The 19,575-nt window shown below is 44.8% G+C and overlaps 1 protein-coding gene across 1 annotated transcript in view; it reads left to right on the top strand.

Annotated features, from left to right (window-relative positions):
• The first annotated feature begins 313 nt into the window (after positions 1–313).
• LOC138164926 (protein Hook homolog 1) overlaps positions 314–19,575 on the top strand; it is a 52,583-nt gene continuing 33,321 nt past the window's right edge. Inside the window, exons 1-5 of the mRNA XM_069092897.1 lie at positions 314–514; positions 6,239–6,324; positions 11,243–11,315; positions 16,359–16,409; positions 18,225–18,357. Coding sequence (XP_068948998.1) covers positions 452–514; positions 6,239–6,324; positions 11,243–11,315; positions 16,359–16,409; positions 18,225–18,357 — 406 coding nt within the window. The 5' untranslated portion in view covers positions 314–451. The remainder of the gene's footprint in view (positions 515–6,238; positions 6,325–11,242; positions 11,316–16,358; positions 16,410–18,224; positions 18,358–19,575) is intronic.

The raw sequence follows: 19,575 nt of genomic DNA, 5'->3' as shown, positions 1-19,575 counted from the left end.
AGGCCCCGCCCCCTCAGGTCACAAACCGCCCCACCCCCTGCCACGGTCATTGGCCAGAGCGGCGGTGGGCGTGCCCAATGCCGGCTCCGCCTCCTCTCCACCTCCTCTTCCCTTTTTCCCTCCCCTCCCCCCTTCTGGCAGCTAGAGCGGGCACGCGACACCTTCTTTGTGACTGGTGAGGGGAGCTGGGGGGGCGGTTCCCAGGGCTGGGGGCGGGGCTGGGCCGCCCATGGGGAGGAGGGAGGCGCGGGCCTGCGAGAGGAGGGCGGGAGCGCTCGCGGGGGCGGGTGCGCGCCGGGCTGACGCCGCCTACGTAGCCCGCGCTCGCCTCGCGCCCGAGCCGGCGGCTGCAGCTCCTCGCTCTCCAAGCTCCCGAGCGCCAGCGCCGGCCGTCGTGGACGCGGGCTCCGGGCTCCAGCGGCGGAGGAAGGCGGCGGCGGAAGCCACGGCCATGGAGGGGCAGCAGCTGCCCTCGCAGCCCCAACTCCAGCTCTGCGACAGCCTCATGATCTGGGTGAGCGGGGTGGGGGAGGGGAAGGAGGGGGCGGGGGCCGGGGGCCGCGACCCTCCAACCCCACCGGAGCCGCGCGCCTCGCCTGGGCTACGGCGGGGGAAACTGAGGCCCGGCCGCCCCGCCCCCCCGGGGACCCGCCCCCGAGCCCTGTCTCCCGCGGACAGGTGACCTTGGTCCGCCTGCGCCCCCGGGCCTCGGAACCCTGGGGGGCCGAGACTCCCGCCCCTGTGGGGGGAGGTACCGACGTCCGTCCGCACCGGTGCACTGGCAACGAGGAACGGACACGTACACCTGTGTGCCCCAGCCGGTGACAGACGTGCGTGCGTGTGTGGTGCGTCGGTGTGTGCTGCTGTGCGTGTGTGCGGTGTGCGCGCGTGCATCTCTGGTCACCCGCGGCAGGCCCATGGACCCGGCCCTGACGCTGTCCTGGTGCCCGACCGTGCGCCCTGGGCCGCCTCGGCAGGTTTGCGGAGCGCGGGGCGGGCTCCGTGCGGGAGCCGGAAGGGAGATGGTAGCGTTTGTGTTAAACCCGAGGCAGACTTGAATATTTGACCGAAGAAGCCGTGAGCCACGCTTCTGGCCCCCCTGTGAGCGAGAGTTCAGAAATTGTCTGCTTTGAGCCCGCCATCTGTTACATTGTTACATTCTGAGGTCTTTATGATGTCATGGGACATTGACACGCTCGCTTCTCTAGCTGCGTTTTACGACTTTAAAATAGTAACACCTCGTCAGCCCCCACCAAACACCCCAGTGTCTGCTGTGTGTAAGGCGCTGGCCTGAGTGCTCCAAAAGAAGATGGGAATCCTGCCTTCCGTGTTCTGTATGTGTGTCTGTATGCACACGCATAGCAGGGTGTAATAATTATAGGAATGGTTCTGTATAGGAGATATATAACATAGGCATATGTGCATGTGTGTATGTGTTTAAAACTTCAACACTAGGCAGAGTGTAATAAGTATTATAGGAGTGGTCCACAGTGTTACTGGGTTTTTTAAGAAGGAAGAGATTCTTAAGTCTTGGGTCAGAAGTAAAGACTTTCTCCAGGAGGTAGCATTTTAATTGAGTCTTGGAGGCTAGGTTGGATTTAGTATTTTATTGAAAGAGGGAACTCCCAGATGCAGACACTCCCTCTACCAGTGTTAGTCATTCAGTCAGCAAGTATTTATTAAGCCCTTATTTTGTGCCAGGCCCTGTTCCAAGCATGGTGAATACAGAAGCAAGACCAGTCTTTGTTATCAGGGAGTTCATATTGTAAGACGGAGACAAAGTTCAAGTACTTGTGTGCATACAAGATATACCCATTCTAAATGGAAGAATTTCAGACAGGAAGGCAGTAGTATTTGGGGGGTAGGGGATGGGAGACCAGGAAAAATCTCCTGGAAAAGTCGGGGTTTGAGTCCTGAAGGAAGACAAGCTGAAGTGAGGAGGAAGAAAATTCCAGGTACAGGGACTGACAGCTATAGACACCAAGAAACAAAGTGACCTGTTCCAGGAGATCCAAGCAGGCCAGTCTAACGATTGGAGCAGAATAGTACAGGGGACATTTAGCTCAAAAGAGAACTTTTTTATGTTTTGATCCTGAAAGTAAATAGGGATCTAGCTAGTGGAGGTTATTGAGTACTGCGTGGGGGTAAAGTGACATTTGGCTCTTAAGAGGAGATGGATTGGAGTGGGTAGAGAGACTTGAGACAAGGATGCCAGTCAGAAAGCTTTTGCAGTTAGTGGCACAGTGATAAAGGCCTGCACCTTGCTCTGTCAGCTGTGTTGAGTGGAGAGTTGGGAAAGGTAGCAGCTGTGAGTGCAGCCTTGGCAATGGATTGCCTTGGTGGGGGTGAAAGCAAGGAATGAAAGGAGCTGAGGATGTGGCTTTTCTACAAGCTGTGCTCGTGTAGGGCACTGGGAGGCCAAGTTCTTTTGTTGGAGGGGCATTCTTATCTTCCAAGACTCCAAGGCCAGTTTTATAGAGAGCACTCTGCCATGATGCTAGGACTTAGAGAGGTGGAATTGGGTAGCGCTTTCAAATAGAAATGTATGGTAGGTATGAAAACACCTCTTTGGAATGATGGCAGATGTTGGCTGAAATGTAGACTCCATAAGAGACTAGCAGGAGATAAGCCTGAGAAGATCCAGTAGGGCCCTTGATGGAAGGAGTTGGATGCTGGGCCAAAGAGTTAGGAATGTTTTTGGTGGTCATTGCAGACTAGGAAAGTAGCCTGACTTTAATCAGTGCTTTTCCTGCAGTAAGGCTGGCTAGGTAGCATTGATTACAGAGTTAGAGGGGGCCCCATGCAAGAATTATAGCCCCGAGTCTTCTCATCACCAAGCTAAACCACCTTCAGTTTCTCCAATCCAGCTTCATATGACATCAACTGAAGGCTCTTCATTATCTCGTTTGTCCTCTTCTGAATAATCTCCATTTTATCAGTGTCTTTCCCAAAATATGGTGTTTGAACTGGACATACAGCATTCTAGATGGGGTCTGGCCAGTTCTGTACCTCTCTAGGCCTGGTCATCTGCCTAGAGGGGGCGTGAGCCTAGATGGATGGTGTCTCTTCATGCTTGTAGACTCACTGAGCTAACCCTACAGTCTCACGTCATTTTCAGATCAACTGTTTTCTAGTTTCCCCTAACTTCCATCTTGTCTTTGTGAAGATGATGGTTTTTAACTGAACTGTAAGATAAATTTGTCCTGACTAAATTTCTTCTTGCTAGTTTTGGCCCAGTGTCCTGGCCTGTTAAGTTTTTTTTTGTTGTTGTTTTTAATTGCCCTCCATATGGCAGCAAGCTCTCTTCAATTTGTTTTCTACACAGCTGATGGATTGTAGAGAATTGCACCTGAACAGGGGGTCAAGAGGAAAAGCATCTACCGAGGCATGACATAGCAAAGGTGTACAAGTTATGGTCATGGTGGCATTTGAAAGAAAGCAATCTATGGGAAAGAAATGAGACTCGCAGTCCTTGGCACCAAGTGGATGCCAAGGGCAAGGAAAGAATCAAAAGATAACTCTAAATAAAGTTTTGACCTTGGATGACTAGAAGAATATACCATTATTAGAAATAAAGATGTCTAGAGGAAGAGCAGGTTTGGCAGGGGTGTGGAGTAAACAGGAAGAAGGTTGCAGAGTTTGAGAAACTAGTGAGACATTATGGTGTGTACCAGGTACCTTCAGATACATTGGAGTCCTGGAGTGGGGGAGGTCAGAACCTGAGAGAGAGCTCAGAACTGTGTGTGTGTGTGTGTGTGTGTGTGTGTGTGTGTACGTACACATATAGGTGTGTTTATATGTATGGGTGTGTATACATATTTCCAAATGTATTTCCACATGTGTGTTCATACATGTTTAGATGTCAAACAAAGAGGGTAGTGGAAATCATGGGAAAGCTGAAATCTCTGAGAAAAATCCCAGTATAAAGAGAAAAGCTGGCAGCACCAAGGACAGAAGAATCCCAGCCCTCACTTGGGTTGTGTGAGACAGCAGAAACCCACTTGGTCCCTAGAGGCTCAAGAGGGCGGCTTCTGGCCAGTGATACCCACTAATAGAAGTATTTCAGGGGCCAGGTAGGGGAGCCATCTGTCAGGTACAGGCTAGTGAGAAGGGCATAGATTAGAAGCAGCATTTCACACTCTTGATATTTACTTCGAGTAAAGCAAATAAGATCAATTCCCAGGACTTGATTGTCCTTTGCCTGGCCACTGGGATTAGTGGAGGACTTCCTTTGTGGCCCTATTAGGATATCTGTTATTTTTGGGTCACTCACTAAAGAGGCTTTGCTTTTAAATCTCATTGTTAAGGAGTAAGTATGAAGAAGTCTGTTCCCTCCCTCCCTCCATCTCTCCCTCCCTCTCCTACTCCCAGTTTTTGAATTCATCTACTGCACTTGGTTATATAATATTCCAGTTTACCCAAATGAAATTACATTGTATCTTATCTAATTTATTATGTAGCTAAATTAAACTCTGCCAAGAGGCACTTATGTTTTGTATGACTGTCAGGAGGAGAAACTGACCTCAATATGGGCATTGTGGGCATTGAGGCAGATTCTTAGCTAGGGAAAGTGGAGTCAGCTCATAATGTATTACATAATATCATACCTGGCCAAAATGGTCTGATTTTTTTCAACAGATTTCAGCAAATAGTACACTAATGGGATGGTGTATGAGGAAGTGTGTAAGAGCAAGGCATTTAAGTTCTGTTCTGTTGATGTCTGGGGTGATGGGGTGGGGGGATTCAGGGACTTATTGATAAGAAAGAAACCTTTTCCACTTTTGTCTGCACAGTCGTTTGCAGCCCCAGTTGTAGCGAGAACGGCAGACTCAGACAGCTGCGTGGTGCGGTAGATAGCTTCACTTGGAGTTTGGATGACTGGGTTCAAATTAACTTTCTGTGTGATCTCTGGGCAATCACTTAACCTCTCCCAGCCTCAGTTTCCTTGTTTGTAAAAAAAAAGGATACTAATAGCACCTACATCCCAGGGTTGTTGTGAGGACCAATTGGGATAGCATTTATAAAGCACTTTGCAACCTTAAAGCCCCATATACATGCTATCTCTTATATTCTAGCTTAACAATAACAGTTCATTCTCAAAATAGAAGAAGCCACTTGAGGGAGCTGAGGAAGGTAGGAGGGTTTTTATCAGGGTTGGGAAGGTGGTAAACTGAAGAATTTGAGCCCTGACCAAAAGATCATTTGAGCTGGAGGAGGTGGGAGAATGATGCCCTGAAAGAGGATACCGTCATTATGTTTGAGAGGGCATTGGGAGTAGATGAAGAAGAATGGGAGGAGGAAGTGAAATTCTATTCCTGAGTTGTGGAAATTCGGGGAGAAAGTCTTGCCAGACTAAAAGAGGGTCATACTGAAATTTCCCTGGCAGTGAATGCTGATTTTTGTAAGGGAGAGTCCATTTGTCACTTTAGTCGTTTCACTGTAAGATTTCATTCGTCTTTGTGGTAGAGTTTGACCTATAAAGCTCCCTCCCCCCAGTCACTGTGCATAGAACAGTGTCTTTGGGAATAGTGTCAAGTTGAGATGGAGCAATGTTGTTCCCTGAGGAAGGTTTACAAGGGCCTGTTATAAGTTAACTAGCCTCAGGGCAGCCCTGGCATTGGACCAGTTTTGGGAGAGCAGGCATCTTGTCAGACTGCCTTTCTGTCTTATTTTCAAAACTAAATGACATACTTTGCAAACAGTTTTAGACTTGAAGTTTCTAGCCTTAGGCATGTTATAAGGTGGTAACGTGTGAGTTGAATTTTAAAGTCACAAATGGAGAGGAGACAGGGGACCTACTTTTTAAAAAGTTTGTGATTTTTCTGTTGAGCAGGTTTCAGAAGTATCCTAGTGGGGCAGGGGGATATTTTAAAAGATCGGGTGAACATTGTCAGATGTTACCCTCAAGTTACTAATAAAGACTCCCACTTCCACCCCAAATTCCCCAACTGGGGTGGCTTGTTGCTTTTTTGTGTAAAAAAGAAACATGCAATAAAAATGTATATGTGTGTGTTTTTACTATCTCACTGATTGCTATAAAAAGTATGTGGATTATTATTTTTATTTAATATATTCTGTGCCCAGGGAAATTTGATGATTATATTTTATTGGGGTCTTTTTCTAATCAGATTTTGTTTGTTTGCCTCCCCCCCCCCTTGTTTTAAATGTCAGATTGATCGTGGGTAACATTGTGCTGACTGCAGAAGGAAAACGTCTCATCCTGCTTTTTGTTGTTTAGTTGCAGACATTTAATACTGCTGCCCCTTGCAAGAATGTCCGGCAATTAACGAATGGGGTTGCCATGGCACAAGTTCTTCATCAGATGTAAGTAGCGATGGGTGATCGGCATTAAGAATGCTTGAGAAGGCATTAAGACATGGGCCATTCTGGCCCCGGGCATCTTCCCTTTGAGCTTTTCACTGTTCTTCCCAAGAAAAGGAGTCTTTTAGTCTTTTTTTTTTTCTCAAGGGCCTTTAAAATTCACTCAATCTCATCCAGTATTCTTTAAGTATCTCCTGCATGCCATGCACCACAATAATGAGGGGCTGGGGATTCAGGGACAAAAACAAACCAGACAGTTTCTGCCTTCAAGGACCTTAGGTTCTGATGGAGAAATATATGTACAGAGAAGTAAGCACACAATGTGTATAAAGTCCTGGATAGCACTTGAAGGAGGGGGGGAGGGACAGGAAAAGGAATGGCTTTGTGTGGGATGGGGGAGTGGAGTTGTTTCTTAAGAGGAGATAGAGGACATTCCAGGGCACAGCCTGGGCAAAGGTGTGGAGGTTTGGGAGATTAGCAAAAAAGGCTTGGAAGAGTACCTGGTAAAGGGGGCTGGTAATGTGACGCCAAGCCAGAGAGAGAGGCAGAAGCCATATGGAAGATAACAAAAGACTTTAAGTCCTAAATAGAGGAGTTTGTATTTTGACATTTGGACCAAAAATTAGGTTTCTTTTCAGAAAGAAGTGTAAGTTTTGTAATCAGCATCTGATGAGAAGTCATTCAACCAGAATGTAAGCTCTTACTGTGTGTCAGGTACTGTGCTAGGTAGTGGGCATAGAAAGCCATAAATGAAATGTTCCTTCTCCTGAGGACTTTGCATTGTATATGGAGAGACTGACTACATGTACATGTCTAAATATATGTAAATATATACTAAATAAATGCAAGCTGATTTTCAGGTGGTGGGCTAGACAGTAGTAACAGCTGAGACTCTCAGAAAAGGTCTCTTGAAGGAGAATAGAGTTTTGAAAGAAGCTAAAAGACAGGGGAGGAGGGAGAGAGGGCATTCCAGGGATCAGACAAAGCTCAGAGTTAGCAGATGAATAACGAACGTGAAGATCATTAAAGCTAATTTGGCCTGAGCAAAGAGTACTTGAAGGGGAAGTGTAGTGGATGATAAGCCTGGAAAAGTTGATGGGAGCCACACTATGAAGAGCTTTAAATACCAAATGGAAGAGTAGGTCTTTAGTTCTAGACACAATAGGAAGCTACTGGAGGTTCCTGAAGCCCGGACGTGACAGGTGAGATCTGAACTGAGTATAGCTTCGACAGCTGTGTGAAGGAAGAATTGGAGAGGGGAGAACTGCATGCAGGAAAATTAGTTAAGAGGTTGATGCAAGAGTCCAAGTGATGGGGGATGATGGCCTGTACTAGAATGGCTGCTGTCTGAGTGTAGAGAAAGGGCTGCTGGGAAAGATGGCACCCTGGAAGAATTAGTAAGAAGTGGCAGTCAACTGGGTATTTGAGGAGTGGAGAACACCACCCACTGGAAGGATGGATGATGCCTTCTAGAATTGGGAAGGTTCAGAAGAGGTGAGTGTGGGCAGGAATGATCATTTCTGCTTTGGACATGGTGAATTTGAAATGAATCTGAGACATCCAATTGGTATAGCTGAGCTGAAGCTCAGAGGAGAAAATGGGGTAGGGGGTATGTACACTGGTAGATAGCTAGCTTGGCAGAGACCCCAGACAGACAGACGGGTAGCTAGAGAGAGACAGAGACAGAGACAGATGGATCTGAGAACTGTCTTCTAACAGATGATGATTGAGCACAAGGGACGTGATGAGGTCATTGCCATGTGAGAAGAGGGGTCAGGACAAAGCTTTGGGCTCTAACCACAGGTGAGAGGTTTCACAGGAAAATGATAATACTTCTGTAGTTTTTAGTGAAACTCTTTACCTTTTGCCAGTGAAGATCAGCAGTGTAGTGCTCTGCCAGTCTTAGAACTAAAAGTTCCTGATGAAAGACAGAGTGGAGGTCAACTTTGGCGCTATTACTGGCCTTTGGAGATTTTGATTTTCATTGTTATTTAAATTCTCTTCCTATGTTCCTTTCTGTAAGCTAGAATGAGGCAGGGCAGGGTAAAGAACCCAAGATTTCAGTGCAAATGCATTTTTTATAATTATGTTTAATAATATTTAACTTGCAAAACACATAAATTGAGGTGACTTAGAGGATTAGAGCTGGAAAGAGATCTCAGAGATCATCTTCCCAACTGCCACCCCAGCTTTTGTCCTTGTTCCTGTTTTGCATTGGAGGAAATGGAGCTCCAGAAGGTAGAGCCCAGATCTGAGCCCACTTAGACCTCTCATATTTTGTGCAGATCAGACAAAGGAAGAAGAGCAGAGTGAGTCTTACGTATCCTGTTGGGTTAGGAATTAAATGGATGAAATAGGGAACTGTAGCATATCTATAGGAACCTGTAATTGATTCACCTCTCACTGGCTGGCCAAGTTTGTTTCCTTAAGCAGCAAAGAGCCTTGTGGTTTTCTGTGTTTGCGGATAACTTACTAGTCACTAATTGGGAATGTCAGAGGCCCCACTGTCCCATGTATTGGGGACCATTCCCAGCCAGCTGCACACCTGTGGATGCCACCATGATTAGAGTATAAGCTTCTTGTGAGCAGGGACTGTCTCTGTTCTTGTGCTTGTATCCCCAGCACCTGGCACATAACAGATGCTGCATAAATATTTCTTGGCTAACCCCTTCATGCCTTGTCACTGTCACTGTCCTCCACCAGCACAGATGGCAGGTTTCTATTGTCTCAGGCCAAAATTTCACGAGTGACTGTGGTACCCAAGGGCTGAGTACCTCATCCTCAGGTGACCTGTGTTCTTCCTCAGCCCTCTATGCAAACATTTTCCCAGTTCACTAGGACCTCTGTGTGCATATGCTCCATGATTATAGCCTTCAGACAACCTGGATCACTTCCAAACCTCATGAATGCATGGGAGGAAGACTTGGATGGAATCATTCCAATGAAGATCAGTGAAGGAGGAAGGGATAGAGGAGGAAAGGAGGGAGGGAGGGGAAGGGAGAGAAGAGAGGTAGAGAGAGAGAAAGAGAGGAAGAGATGGAGAGAGAGAGAGAACAGGAGAACAAACACAGGTTAATTTACTCCTTTGGTCAAAGTAGCATATGTAGCATATACATACAAGATTTATACAAGTAGGTACTCAGCTGCTGCCTGATCTGCAAACAAATGTTTATCATTTTATCTTTAAGACCCTTCTGGTGCTATATTCTGTGATTTCATTATTGTAAAATTGCAGTTTTCAAAACATCATTTACATTTATAAAGTGAAGTACGTCTATTATAGATGATTGTTTTATAGGAACTAAATAAAGGACATGTAGTAGAAGGTGCCTTAAATTTGGAAATTAAGTGTAGAAATTTGAGATTAGGTAAGGACGTATGGGATAATGTCTGTAGGAAGCGATAGTTAATCATTTCTATGTGAAAATTACTTTTTATTCTAATGGAAATATCCGTCTTACAAAGTGAAATATTTGGGTAATATTTACAAAACTTCTGTATTTTTCTAAATTATTATTTTTTTTACATTTTAACTTGATAAGTGGAGAAAGGAGGGGAGCACCCAATTTGCTATGTTTCACCTAGCATTCAAATACAGATTTGTTTATTATTAAAAATACTTAAATTTCCATTTTTCTAAGAGTCTTATTATTATAGAATAATCTTAGTTCTAACTCAGTTAATAAAAACAGGATTTTATTTTTCTAATAGACCTGGGAATTATGATTTTGATAGTTGCAACCCCAAAGAAAAGAACTAGAAAGTTCTGAGTTTTAATTTTAAGTTTGGAGTTATCATTTGTTTTTGTTATTTTTTACACTATTTCAGACACGTCATTTTTTAATGTTCATTCCTCTTTTGTTCTTTCTTCTAAAATAATCTCACTTAGTGTAGTTGGTGACTGATAGGGGAGCTTTTGTTAAGTGGAGAAGCTACATCTTATTTCTGGGTTAGATTTGAGGTTGGAAGAGAAGAAATTATCATGGGGAAGAGAGCAAAGTCCCCTGGAGGACTTGAGGAAGTTGAATGTAGCTCCAGTGTTTAAAGCCATCTCTTAAAATCATAGCCACCACCAGCCTGGTGCTATTTAGTATTAAACTTCTCAGTCCTTATGGGGTGCTGAGTGTCAGAAACCACATTGGATTTCAACCAGTCGAGTTGATCTGGTTGGTTCTGCTGAACTGGTTATTAATAGGCCTTATACATATCAGGCCATAATATCTGGGTTTTGGGAAAGGTTTAAGAAAGCTTAATAGTGTTTCTCTAGAAGTGGAGAAGACCTAAGAGAGAGCATCTATTTGCAGAATTCACAGTTGCCACTGAACAGTGTTAGACAGCTCTCATTTCTTCCAGGCAACTTTTCCTGACCTTAGAACCCTGATGCCTGCTTGCTTGCCACCCTTGGCAGATCTCAAGCACTAGTGTGTGGGCTACTCTTTTTCCTCTCCTAAAGTGAGAAAATCCTTGAGGCAGAGATGGCATCTTAATAATTTGTGTATTCCCCTTTCATGTGGTAATGGCTCAGTAAATATTTGTTGAATCAATAAATGCATGGGAGTTGTATTAGTTACAGATGAGCAGAGCCCCTTGGTGCCCCTCCAAATGCAGCTGCCTCAAAAGGCTACAGCAGAGCAGGACCAGTCGTATAGTTACAGGCTTATAAGTTCAAATCAATTTGTCCTTTCACATTTTCTTTATGCAAGATATTAGTTCCATTGAAAGACTGACACAAGGAGTAAGTTCGAGGGGACCCTAGAGGGCATTCAACAGATACAGTTAAACATTTTGTGGTACTGTTTGCTTAACAGATGTTTGCGTATTAAAGTGATTGCTTTCTTGGTGAAGTAGTTGGGCATTCTTGATGTATTCTTACTGCATTCAAAGGTGTTAATGGTTGGTTCATCCCTGTGTTTTCTTTCAGAGATGTTGCTTGGTTTAATGACTCTTGGTTAGGCCGAATCAAAGAAGACGTTGGTGACAATTGGAGAATAAAGGTATCCATGATGACAGTGACTAGTTTGCGGAAGTTCAAACATGTCTTGGAGCAATGGAAAGAGTGCTGTGTCTGGAGCCAGAAGGCCTGGGTTCAGATTCTGCTTCTAAAGCATGCTACCTGGTGACCTCTGAAGCTCACCTAATCTCCCTGGGCTTTTGGTTAAGCCTTATCTGTAAAATTAGGGGGTTTGACTAGATCACTTCTCAGGTCCCTTCTTGCTCAAGGTATATGACCCTGTGCTCTCAAAAGTTTATAAAACCTGATCTGAATTGAATTTCCTAAAAAATTACAATGTAGTCTTAAAATAATTTGAATTTATCTAAAAGTAAAAAATATTTCATGTATTTTAACCTAATTTAATTAAACAGACTCATCTCAGTTAAATAGCATGATCAAGGACTAGAACTGAATGTACCAGTTTATCCCATTCTTAATTATATCAACAATTTGAAAAATAAAGCAAAAAAAAAATTGTTTGTTAGCAGGAAAATACAAAGAACCCACCAAATGGGCATTTCCCTCTTAAAAATTACAACATAAAAGTCTCTGTTTCTTTCTTATTTTCCCCTTTCTAAAGAAGGAAGTTGGATTTTTTTTCCTACTGTTCACTTGAAAATGAGGGAAAGATAAGAATTTCATTAAAGCCTTTCTTGTCACACTCAGTTTGTATGTTGGGCTCTTTAGGTAAACGTGGTCTGGTTGTTTTTTAAGGTCAAAATTTTTGTATTTTGTCACCAATGGTAAGATCAGTATTAAGCTTAGTATCTGCCATACTTCACATACTTCACCCAGAGAGGTCTCATGGGCCTTTATGGCTTAATTAGCTTAACACAGGGAGGTTTCACTCTAATTTCTAGTGCCCAAGATGGAGAGAGTGGGGAGATTCAGATGCATTTCTGTGACAGTCTGATCTCTGGCCTGATGCTCCAAAGCCTTGATGGCCATTTGGGGCTTCCTTGAAGAACCATCCCCTCTCTCTCCTAGGTGGCTCAGGATGGAGGCCATGTCCAGGCTCCTGGGCCCAGTCACTTCCTACTACTGGGGCTTTCTAACCACCCTTCTGTCAGAGCTGTTGGGGAGCTGTGGGAAAAGCTCTGCACCCAAAATGGGAGGAGGGGGCAGAATTGTTAGGGTCATCTGAGGATTCTAGTGACCCAGGTGCTTGACTCTCTTGGCCTCAGTGCCCTTGGTTTTAGAACAGGAATGGTGGTACTTAGACTTTGACCTCTTAGGTGTGTCATGAGGAAAGTACTTTAGAGCATGGAGGGTGCTGTTGAGGTGAGCCTTGGTTTCCTCAGTTCTGTTAAAAGTGCTTCTTCTCTGCCTCGTTTAGATGAGGTATTCCCTGTCCTCGGGGAGCTCTCCTTCTATGGGAGAACCCACTGCAGACACAAATAATGCAAGCCCTGGGCATTTTGAGGAGAGGGCATTGTGAACTTGTATAATGGGAATGGGAATTTGAAGATCTTCCCTGCCCCTTAATAGGCCAGATGTAATCACATGGAGCCCACTTTGGGGGAGGAGCCTGCTGAAAGGGTGGAGCAGGAAGGAGCAGGACAGAGCCAGAACCCCTGGGAGTAAGCAGTGGAGGCCGAGCAGCTAGTGGGAGTGAGAGAGGGACATTTTTGCTTAAGGGCGCTTCTGTTTTGAAGGCCTGATGGAGGGAAGGCTTAGGAATGCTGTTGTTTATGTGTACCAACTCCTTGGTTGCTATGATGGATTTAGCTTTCTGGTATTTGAATAAATGTCTTGGTTCTGTGTTCCATGTGGACAGTCTGTTACATTTTGTTATTTACAACTATACCAGCATATCTGTAGCCTCTGTGGGTTCTGTGAATATTGCATTGGTATTATAACTTGACAGGTCGTAGACCACGACATGGCTTCTGGGTTAGGTCTGGTAGGAGAGAGGATCAGCAGGGAGTACAGCATGAGCTGACTTCCAGAGGCCAAAGGTAGAGTCTGGTCAAGATGGGCTTTGACTGAGACTCAGACACCATGAAGCATCCTTTGAAATCAGCTTGAAGACAGATGGTAGAGGGTTCTAGCTGGCAGTGGCAATAGGGAATCCTGGGAGATCTTGGAAGCAGACGGTTCAAAGTCTAATAGCCTGGTCTGAAGGGGAAAAAAATGGTCACTCAGTAGGGGGTTCAGCCAGATCAGTTGATCAACAAGCATTTGTTAAATGTCTGCTATGTGCCAGGCATGGTGCTAGGCCTAGGATTTAGGAAGATTCTTTCATGTTCTCAAAGAGCAGGTTTTCATGGTCACAGGGGAGTAAAACTGTTCTAGATATAGTAGGCACATAGTAGGTGCTGTATAAATGCCATCGATGTTGTTATTATGGCCAAGAAGTGGACGATGACAGGAGAATCAGGAGTGAGCAGTATTCTGGAAGGAAGGGATGGCCCCCAGTGTCCTAGGACTGTGAGAAAAGGCCCCTGGCAGTTGTGGGTTTTGCTGCCCACTTCTCAGAGCAGTCAGTGGGGTTGGGAGGTGTGGGTGATGCATGTAGATAGTGTTGGGAGTTTGGCAGCACAAGGGGGTTGTGACTGCTTTGTGCAGTGGCCAGGCTAGGCAAGGGATTCTCAAACTCGGTCCCATTTGGGGAAGCAGAGAAACTAGAGAGATCCTGACTGACAAGATCTTTAACGAGAGTCCCTGTGGCCTCCAATCTGTGGCTGTCCTGTGGGAATGCAGAGCTCCTTCTCCTTCATTCTGCTTCGTGGGGTTCTTTAGGGCCTCAGTAAGACCTCTGGCATTGGGTCCTTCTTGACTCCGCCTCTGCCGTTCCATGGCCTGCCTGGGCAGTCAACCATCCTGTCACACTGACCCTTACCTACATTGTCAGTCAGTGAGTGTTTATCCAGCACCTCCTGGGGGCAGTCACTGTAATAAGTACTAGGGATGCAAAGGTCCTGCTCTCAGGGACCTTGAAGTCTAATGGTGGAGACAACCTGAAAATAACTGTATGCAAACCAGAAAAATTTAGGTTAAGTTGGAGATAATAAGCAGGAGGTTAACAATTCTAATGATAGCTAACAGCTCCATAGTGCGTACTGTGTGCCAGGCACTGGGCTGAGCACTTTGCAAACATTATCTCATTTGATCTTGTAATAACCCTAGGGGGTAAGTGCTGTAATTATCCCCATTATACAGATGAGGAAATAGAGGCAGACAGAGGTTCAATCACTTGTACACTGTCCCACAGCTAGCCGGTGTCCGAGGTCAGATTTGAACCCAGGTCCTTCTGACTCTGGCACACCCTGGCTGCCTCTAGTACTGTCAGGGACATCAGCAAAGGCTGCTTTTAGCAGCCGCGAGTGGAGAGAGACTTGAGACCAGGAGACAAATGGACCAGAAAGTTCTGGGAGGAGCCTGGGAAAGAGCTGTTGTGACAGTGGCCCACAGGGAAAAGAAATCATAAGAAACTTATCAGAGTTGAACTATTTACATTCCTATATGGAAAAATGATAATTGTAACTGATGAAACTTTTCTCAGTATGAGAACTATTGAAGGGAATAGAAATATATATATATATATATATACATATATATACATGTCGGTATAGGAGGGTATATGAAAACTTGTGAATGTGTGTATATATGTTTACAGGTATACGTAGATAGAGGGCACAGGACCAATTTAATGGGAAGGGATGATACTTAAAAGGTGAAGTTAAGAGGTGAGGGGAATATAACGAGAGGAGATGGGGAGAGACAGAATGGTGTAAACTATCTCATATAGAAAAGGCAAGGGAAAATGGTTACAATGGAGGGGAAGAATAGGAAGGCAAAAAGGCAAAACCTTGTTCTCATTGAATTTTGCTCAGGGAGGGAATGGCATACACACTAAATAGGGTATCTCACCCTATAAGAGAGTAGGGGGGAAGGGGATGAGAGGGGGGACGATGGAAGGGAGGGCAGGCTGGGGGGGGGAGGGAAGCTGGAAGCACCCACTTTTGAAAAGGGTTGGGATCAAAGTAGAGAATAGAACAAGTGGGAGATGGGATAGGAGGGAGGGAAATATAGTCAGTCTTTTACAATATGTCTACTCTGGTAATGTTTTGCATAGCCACACATGTATAACCTATACCGAATTGCATATCTTCCCGGTAAGGGTTGGTGACAAGGAAATGAATCTGGATTTCAGAGTTTTAAAATCAAATGTTTAAAATATATAAATACTATTATTAATACTATTTTACATGTAATTGGGAAATAAGATATACAGGGATGGGTACATAGATCCATCCTGCCCTACTGGAAAAGTTGAAGGGAGTATGGGAGAAGATATGGGAGAGAGCAGATTGGAGGAGGGGATATCCTGTGGGACTGCTATTTGGGGGCGGTGGGTAGGGGAAAAACGGGGAGAAAATTTGTAACTCAAAATCTGGCAGAAATTAATGATATAAACCAGAAGTTAATAAAGCATTTGAAAAGAAAAATACAGATACAGGATGTGACTGATGCCAACGTGTTTTTTAAGTGAGTGTATGACTTTGTGGATCCTTATATGCGGTTGAGTGCTTAAGGGCCTCCATCTCCTGCAGCCTTCCCAGCCATGACCTGGTGCCTTCCTGTAGAAAATTACCTTGTATTTTGTATTTCTGTCTGTACTATGCATGTTCTTAGATGTGATGGGCAACATGGCCTCGGGGAGCCAGGAGGCCCTGGGTTCAAGCCTTGCTTCCAACACATCCTGGCTGTGTGACTCTGAGCAAACCATTTCAGGCTCAGGCTTCTCTGGTGCTAGATGGTGCCCACCTGCACATTCCTTGTCCGGGCACTCCCATCCCCACATATGACCTCCCAGGAAATAGTGTCAAGTCCTCAAGGGCAGAAACTCTTGTGAGTGTTCCTGTTTTGTTCCTGTTTCTAGTACCTAGGACAGCGCTCGCCATGGGACAGGCTCACATGGTAAATGCAGGCTCTGTAGAGGTGTTCAAGCTTTGCTTCAGGAGAAAAGTTGTGATATTCGCATTAATATAGAACAGTGATGTGTGTCATTTGTTTATCTCTCATCTTTTTTTAATTTTAGGCTAGTAATTTGAAGAAGGTTCTTCAAGGAATTACCAGCTATTATCATGAGGTATGAGTAGAGAATGACTGATTTTACCTACATATCAAGGATCACTTGTAATTTTACTTTTCATTCAAAACTAGTCATGATTGGAGTATTTATATTGACTTTGCTGGTTTTAACAGCCCACTGTGCAATTACACAATCCTCATTTGGGCTTCATTTTTTTTTCAAATGAACTGCATTTTCAGAAGCTAGAGGACACAGCACTCTGACCATTAATCTGTGCACTGCCAGGCAGTTGACAGGGTCTTTATGCATGGAGAACCAGACCTGGAGTTCAGAGGACCTGAGTTCAAATATGGCCTCAGACACTGCCTAACTGTGTGAGCCTGGGCAAGTCAGTTCACTCTGTTTGCCTCAGTTCCTCATCTGTGAAATGAACTGGAAATGGCAAACCACTCCAGTATCTTTGCCAAGAGCATGGCTCTGAACACCACCACCACCACTGCAAGGGAGTTCATGTAATGCTGTAGCAGCTAATAGCATGATGAGAATGTCTGATGTCCCGGTGTCTGAAGCTCTAGAAGGGTCAGGAGCTAATTCCCACAAAATGCTCTGGATAGAAGGGCCTTGTATCAAGAAACTGCCTGAGACTGTAAGCTTCCAAAGGGCAGGGCCTCTGCCTTTCCTGTCCTTTGGATCTCTCTCAGTTCTCAGCCTGGAGCTCTGCCCACAGTGTAGGCAGTCAGAGAAGTGTGTAGCGCATGTCTTACTGCTCATGTAAATCTTAGCCTCATTGTTTGGGACAAGAAGCAGGATAGTCTGCTGCGAGCTCCAGGCTGTGCTTGTCCTTCGTTCTCGAAGTGGCTCCAGGATGGCATCAGATGACGTGGCTTGCATTCACTTTGATCTGAGAGAGGGAGGGCTGGGTAAGGTCACTGGCCTCACTTTCTCCTCCAGAGCCATCTGGGTCCAGTGGGAGCTCCAGACATGGGCTTGGCTGGCCTGCTGAATGAGGGATATTGAAGGTTTTACTGTTAAGATATTTTTGATGCCCTTTTTAAACTTGTTACTACTGTTCAATTGTGACCATCTCTTCATGAACTCATTTGGGGTTTTCTTGGCAAAGAGACTGGAGTGGTTTACCATTTCCTTGTCCAGCTCATTTTATAGTTGAGGAAATGTAGGCAAAGAGGGTAAAGTGACTTGCCCAGGGTCACGTAGTTAAGTGTCTGAGATTGGATTTGAACTCAGGTCTTCCTCATTTCAGGTTGGCACTGTAGTCCAAAAAAGAGCCCTTTTGAAGGATTCTTTCCAAATTGTCTTTGTAGTTTATCTAAACTCACCCTTTCCCAGAGTGCTTTTGTATTCATTTGAAAAATGAAAAGTGAACTCTACTACATTTCCAAATAGGTCCCTTCAGGTTACCCTTTCCAGTTACTCTACAGATAGTACTCTTGCACCAAGAAATGATGGCTATAGGCCTCAATGACTTACACTTTTTTGTATCTAACAACCTCTGTAGGACTGCTTTATTTACCTTACATTGATGATGGTATATTTTTGACTGCCAGGAATCACACAAAAGCACATTTTGTGACAAAATTTTATAGGTTTCCTTGGGTGGTAAAGGTGTTTAGGCTACTTCTTTTTAAATTTATTTATTTTTTTACTTTTCCAGCTCATCCTTATTAATACTTTTTTGTTGTATGGATGATCTCAAATTTCCTTTAACCCGTTTGTGCTTCCAGTCTGTAATTTCTTAATGTTCTCCATACATTGATCAGCTGTGTACTTATGAAATGACACTGAAAGTGTCATTGATTCAATGTGCCTCACATCACATTAGAAGCCTGACTTGATGTCCTTTTGATGTCATAGTTTTTAGGTCAGCAGATTTCTGAAGAACTTATACCTGATTTAAGCCAAATAACTGAACACTCAGACCCTGCAGAGCTTGGCAGGCTCCTCCAGCTTATTTTAGGCTGTGCAGTCAACTGTGAAAAGAAACAAGGTATGTGTAGGATGGGGATGGTTTTTGTGGGGGTGTTTGTTTCCTGGAAATGACCCTTGTGGTGACTTGGACTCAGTATGCCCTTGGCAGGTTACTTCTGAAAAGCAAAGCAGCAATGTCAGGGGAGGAGAATTATTTCTAAATTTGTTCACAAAAGTAGTTTACACATAGGTGTCATTAGGTATGTGTGGTTTGGGAGGTACTTTTGTGTGCAGGTAGGTATGTGTGACCTCGGGCCCCCAGTTCTTGGAGATAAGGCTGTGGCGACTTGGATGTAGAGAATCCAAAGACCAGGGTTGTCTTCCACTTCATCTGGTGGGGAAGGGCATGAGTTCTGCTTCTCCCCAGAGACGTAGACTTGAGGAGCCATATCTGTGGCACACAAGTCTTCTTTCTCCCTGCTGGGTACAAGTGATTCATTCTACTGGTCGATGCAGGTGAAATGGAAGGACTGGCTGAGCCGACCCCGAAGTGCCCAGAAAGCTCTGCTCCTCTGGATTCAGTTTTCTTAACAACGTCTCCCCCTTGGGTTCAAGTAACAGATTTCCTGAGTCCAGGATGGGGGAGGCAGGATGAGACAGCAGTTCATCTGAGACCTTTTGTGGGCAGTCATCCCTGTTTGAGTCTATCAGGTGCTATGGCAGCCAGAAAGAAGGAGGGAGGCATTGCTGCTTCTGGCTTGTCTTCCTTCACCTCGTTGAAGTCCTGACCTCCTGACTGTCACCTCCTTGTCCTGTAGAAACTCCCTCCCTCGTCCATCTCAGTCGCTCGTTGCTTCATCCTCTTTACCCTTTAAAAGGACGGTGTCCTTCCGAGACTCTCCTGCCCTCAGCTTTCATTCACTTCCCTGACTTTAACTCTGAACTTGGCGTAAATGAATTCCAAACCCACGTAGCTGCAGCCCTCCCTCCTTCCCCAAGCTCCAGGCCCATGTATCCACATGCCCATAGGAGCAGAGTATCAGGACATTCCGGCGACGTCTCAGGCTTAGCACGGCCAAAGCACAGATGCTGCTTCCTCTGTTTCTCCTTCTGACTTAACCATCTATGTCAGTGGTCAGGTACTCACCAATCCCTCTTGTTTCAAATCTCAATGTTATGTATAACCTTTATCAAATTACTTGTTTTCTAGGGGATGAGGGAGAGAATTTGGAACTCAAAATTTTAAAAAAATGTTAATTGTTTTAGACAAAAATAAAATTTAAAAAATCATAAAATG

The sequence above is a fragment of the Petaurus breviceps genome, unplaced genomic scaffold, assembly GCF_028583685.1.
Source record: "Petaurus breviceps papuanus isolate PSGF00001 unplaced genomic scaffold, PetGlider_PUasm1.0 207, whole genome shotgun sequence".
Lineage (NCBI taxonomy): Eukaryota > Metazoa > Chordata > Mammalia > Diprotodontia > Petauridae > Petaurus > Petaurus breviceps.
Note: the sequence above shows the minus strand (reverse complement) of the source record. Positions and strands in the feature narration are given on the sequence as shown.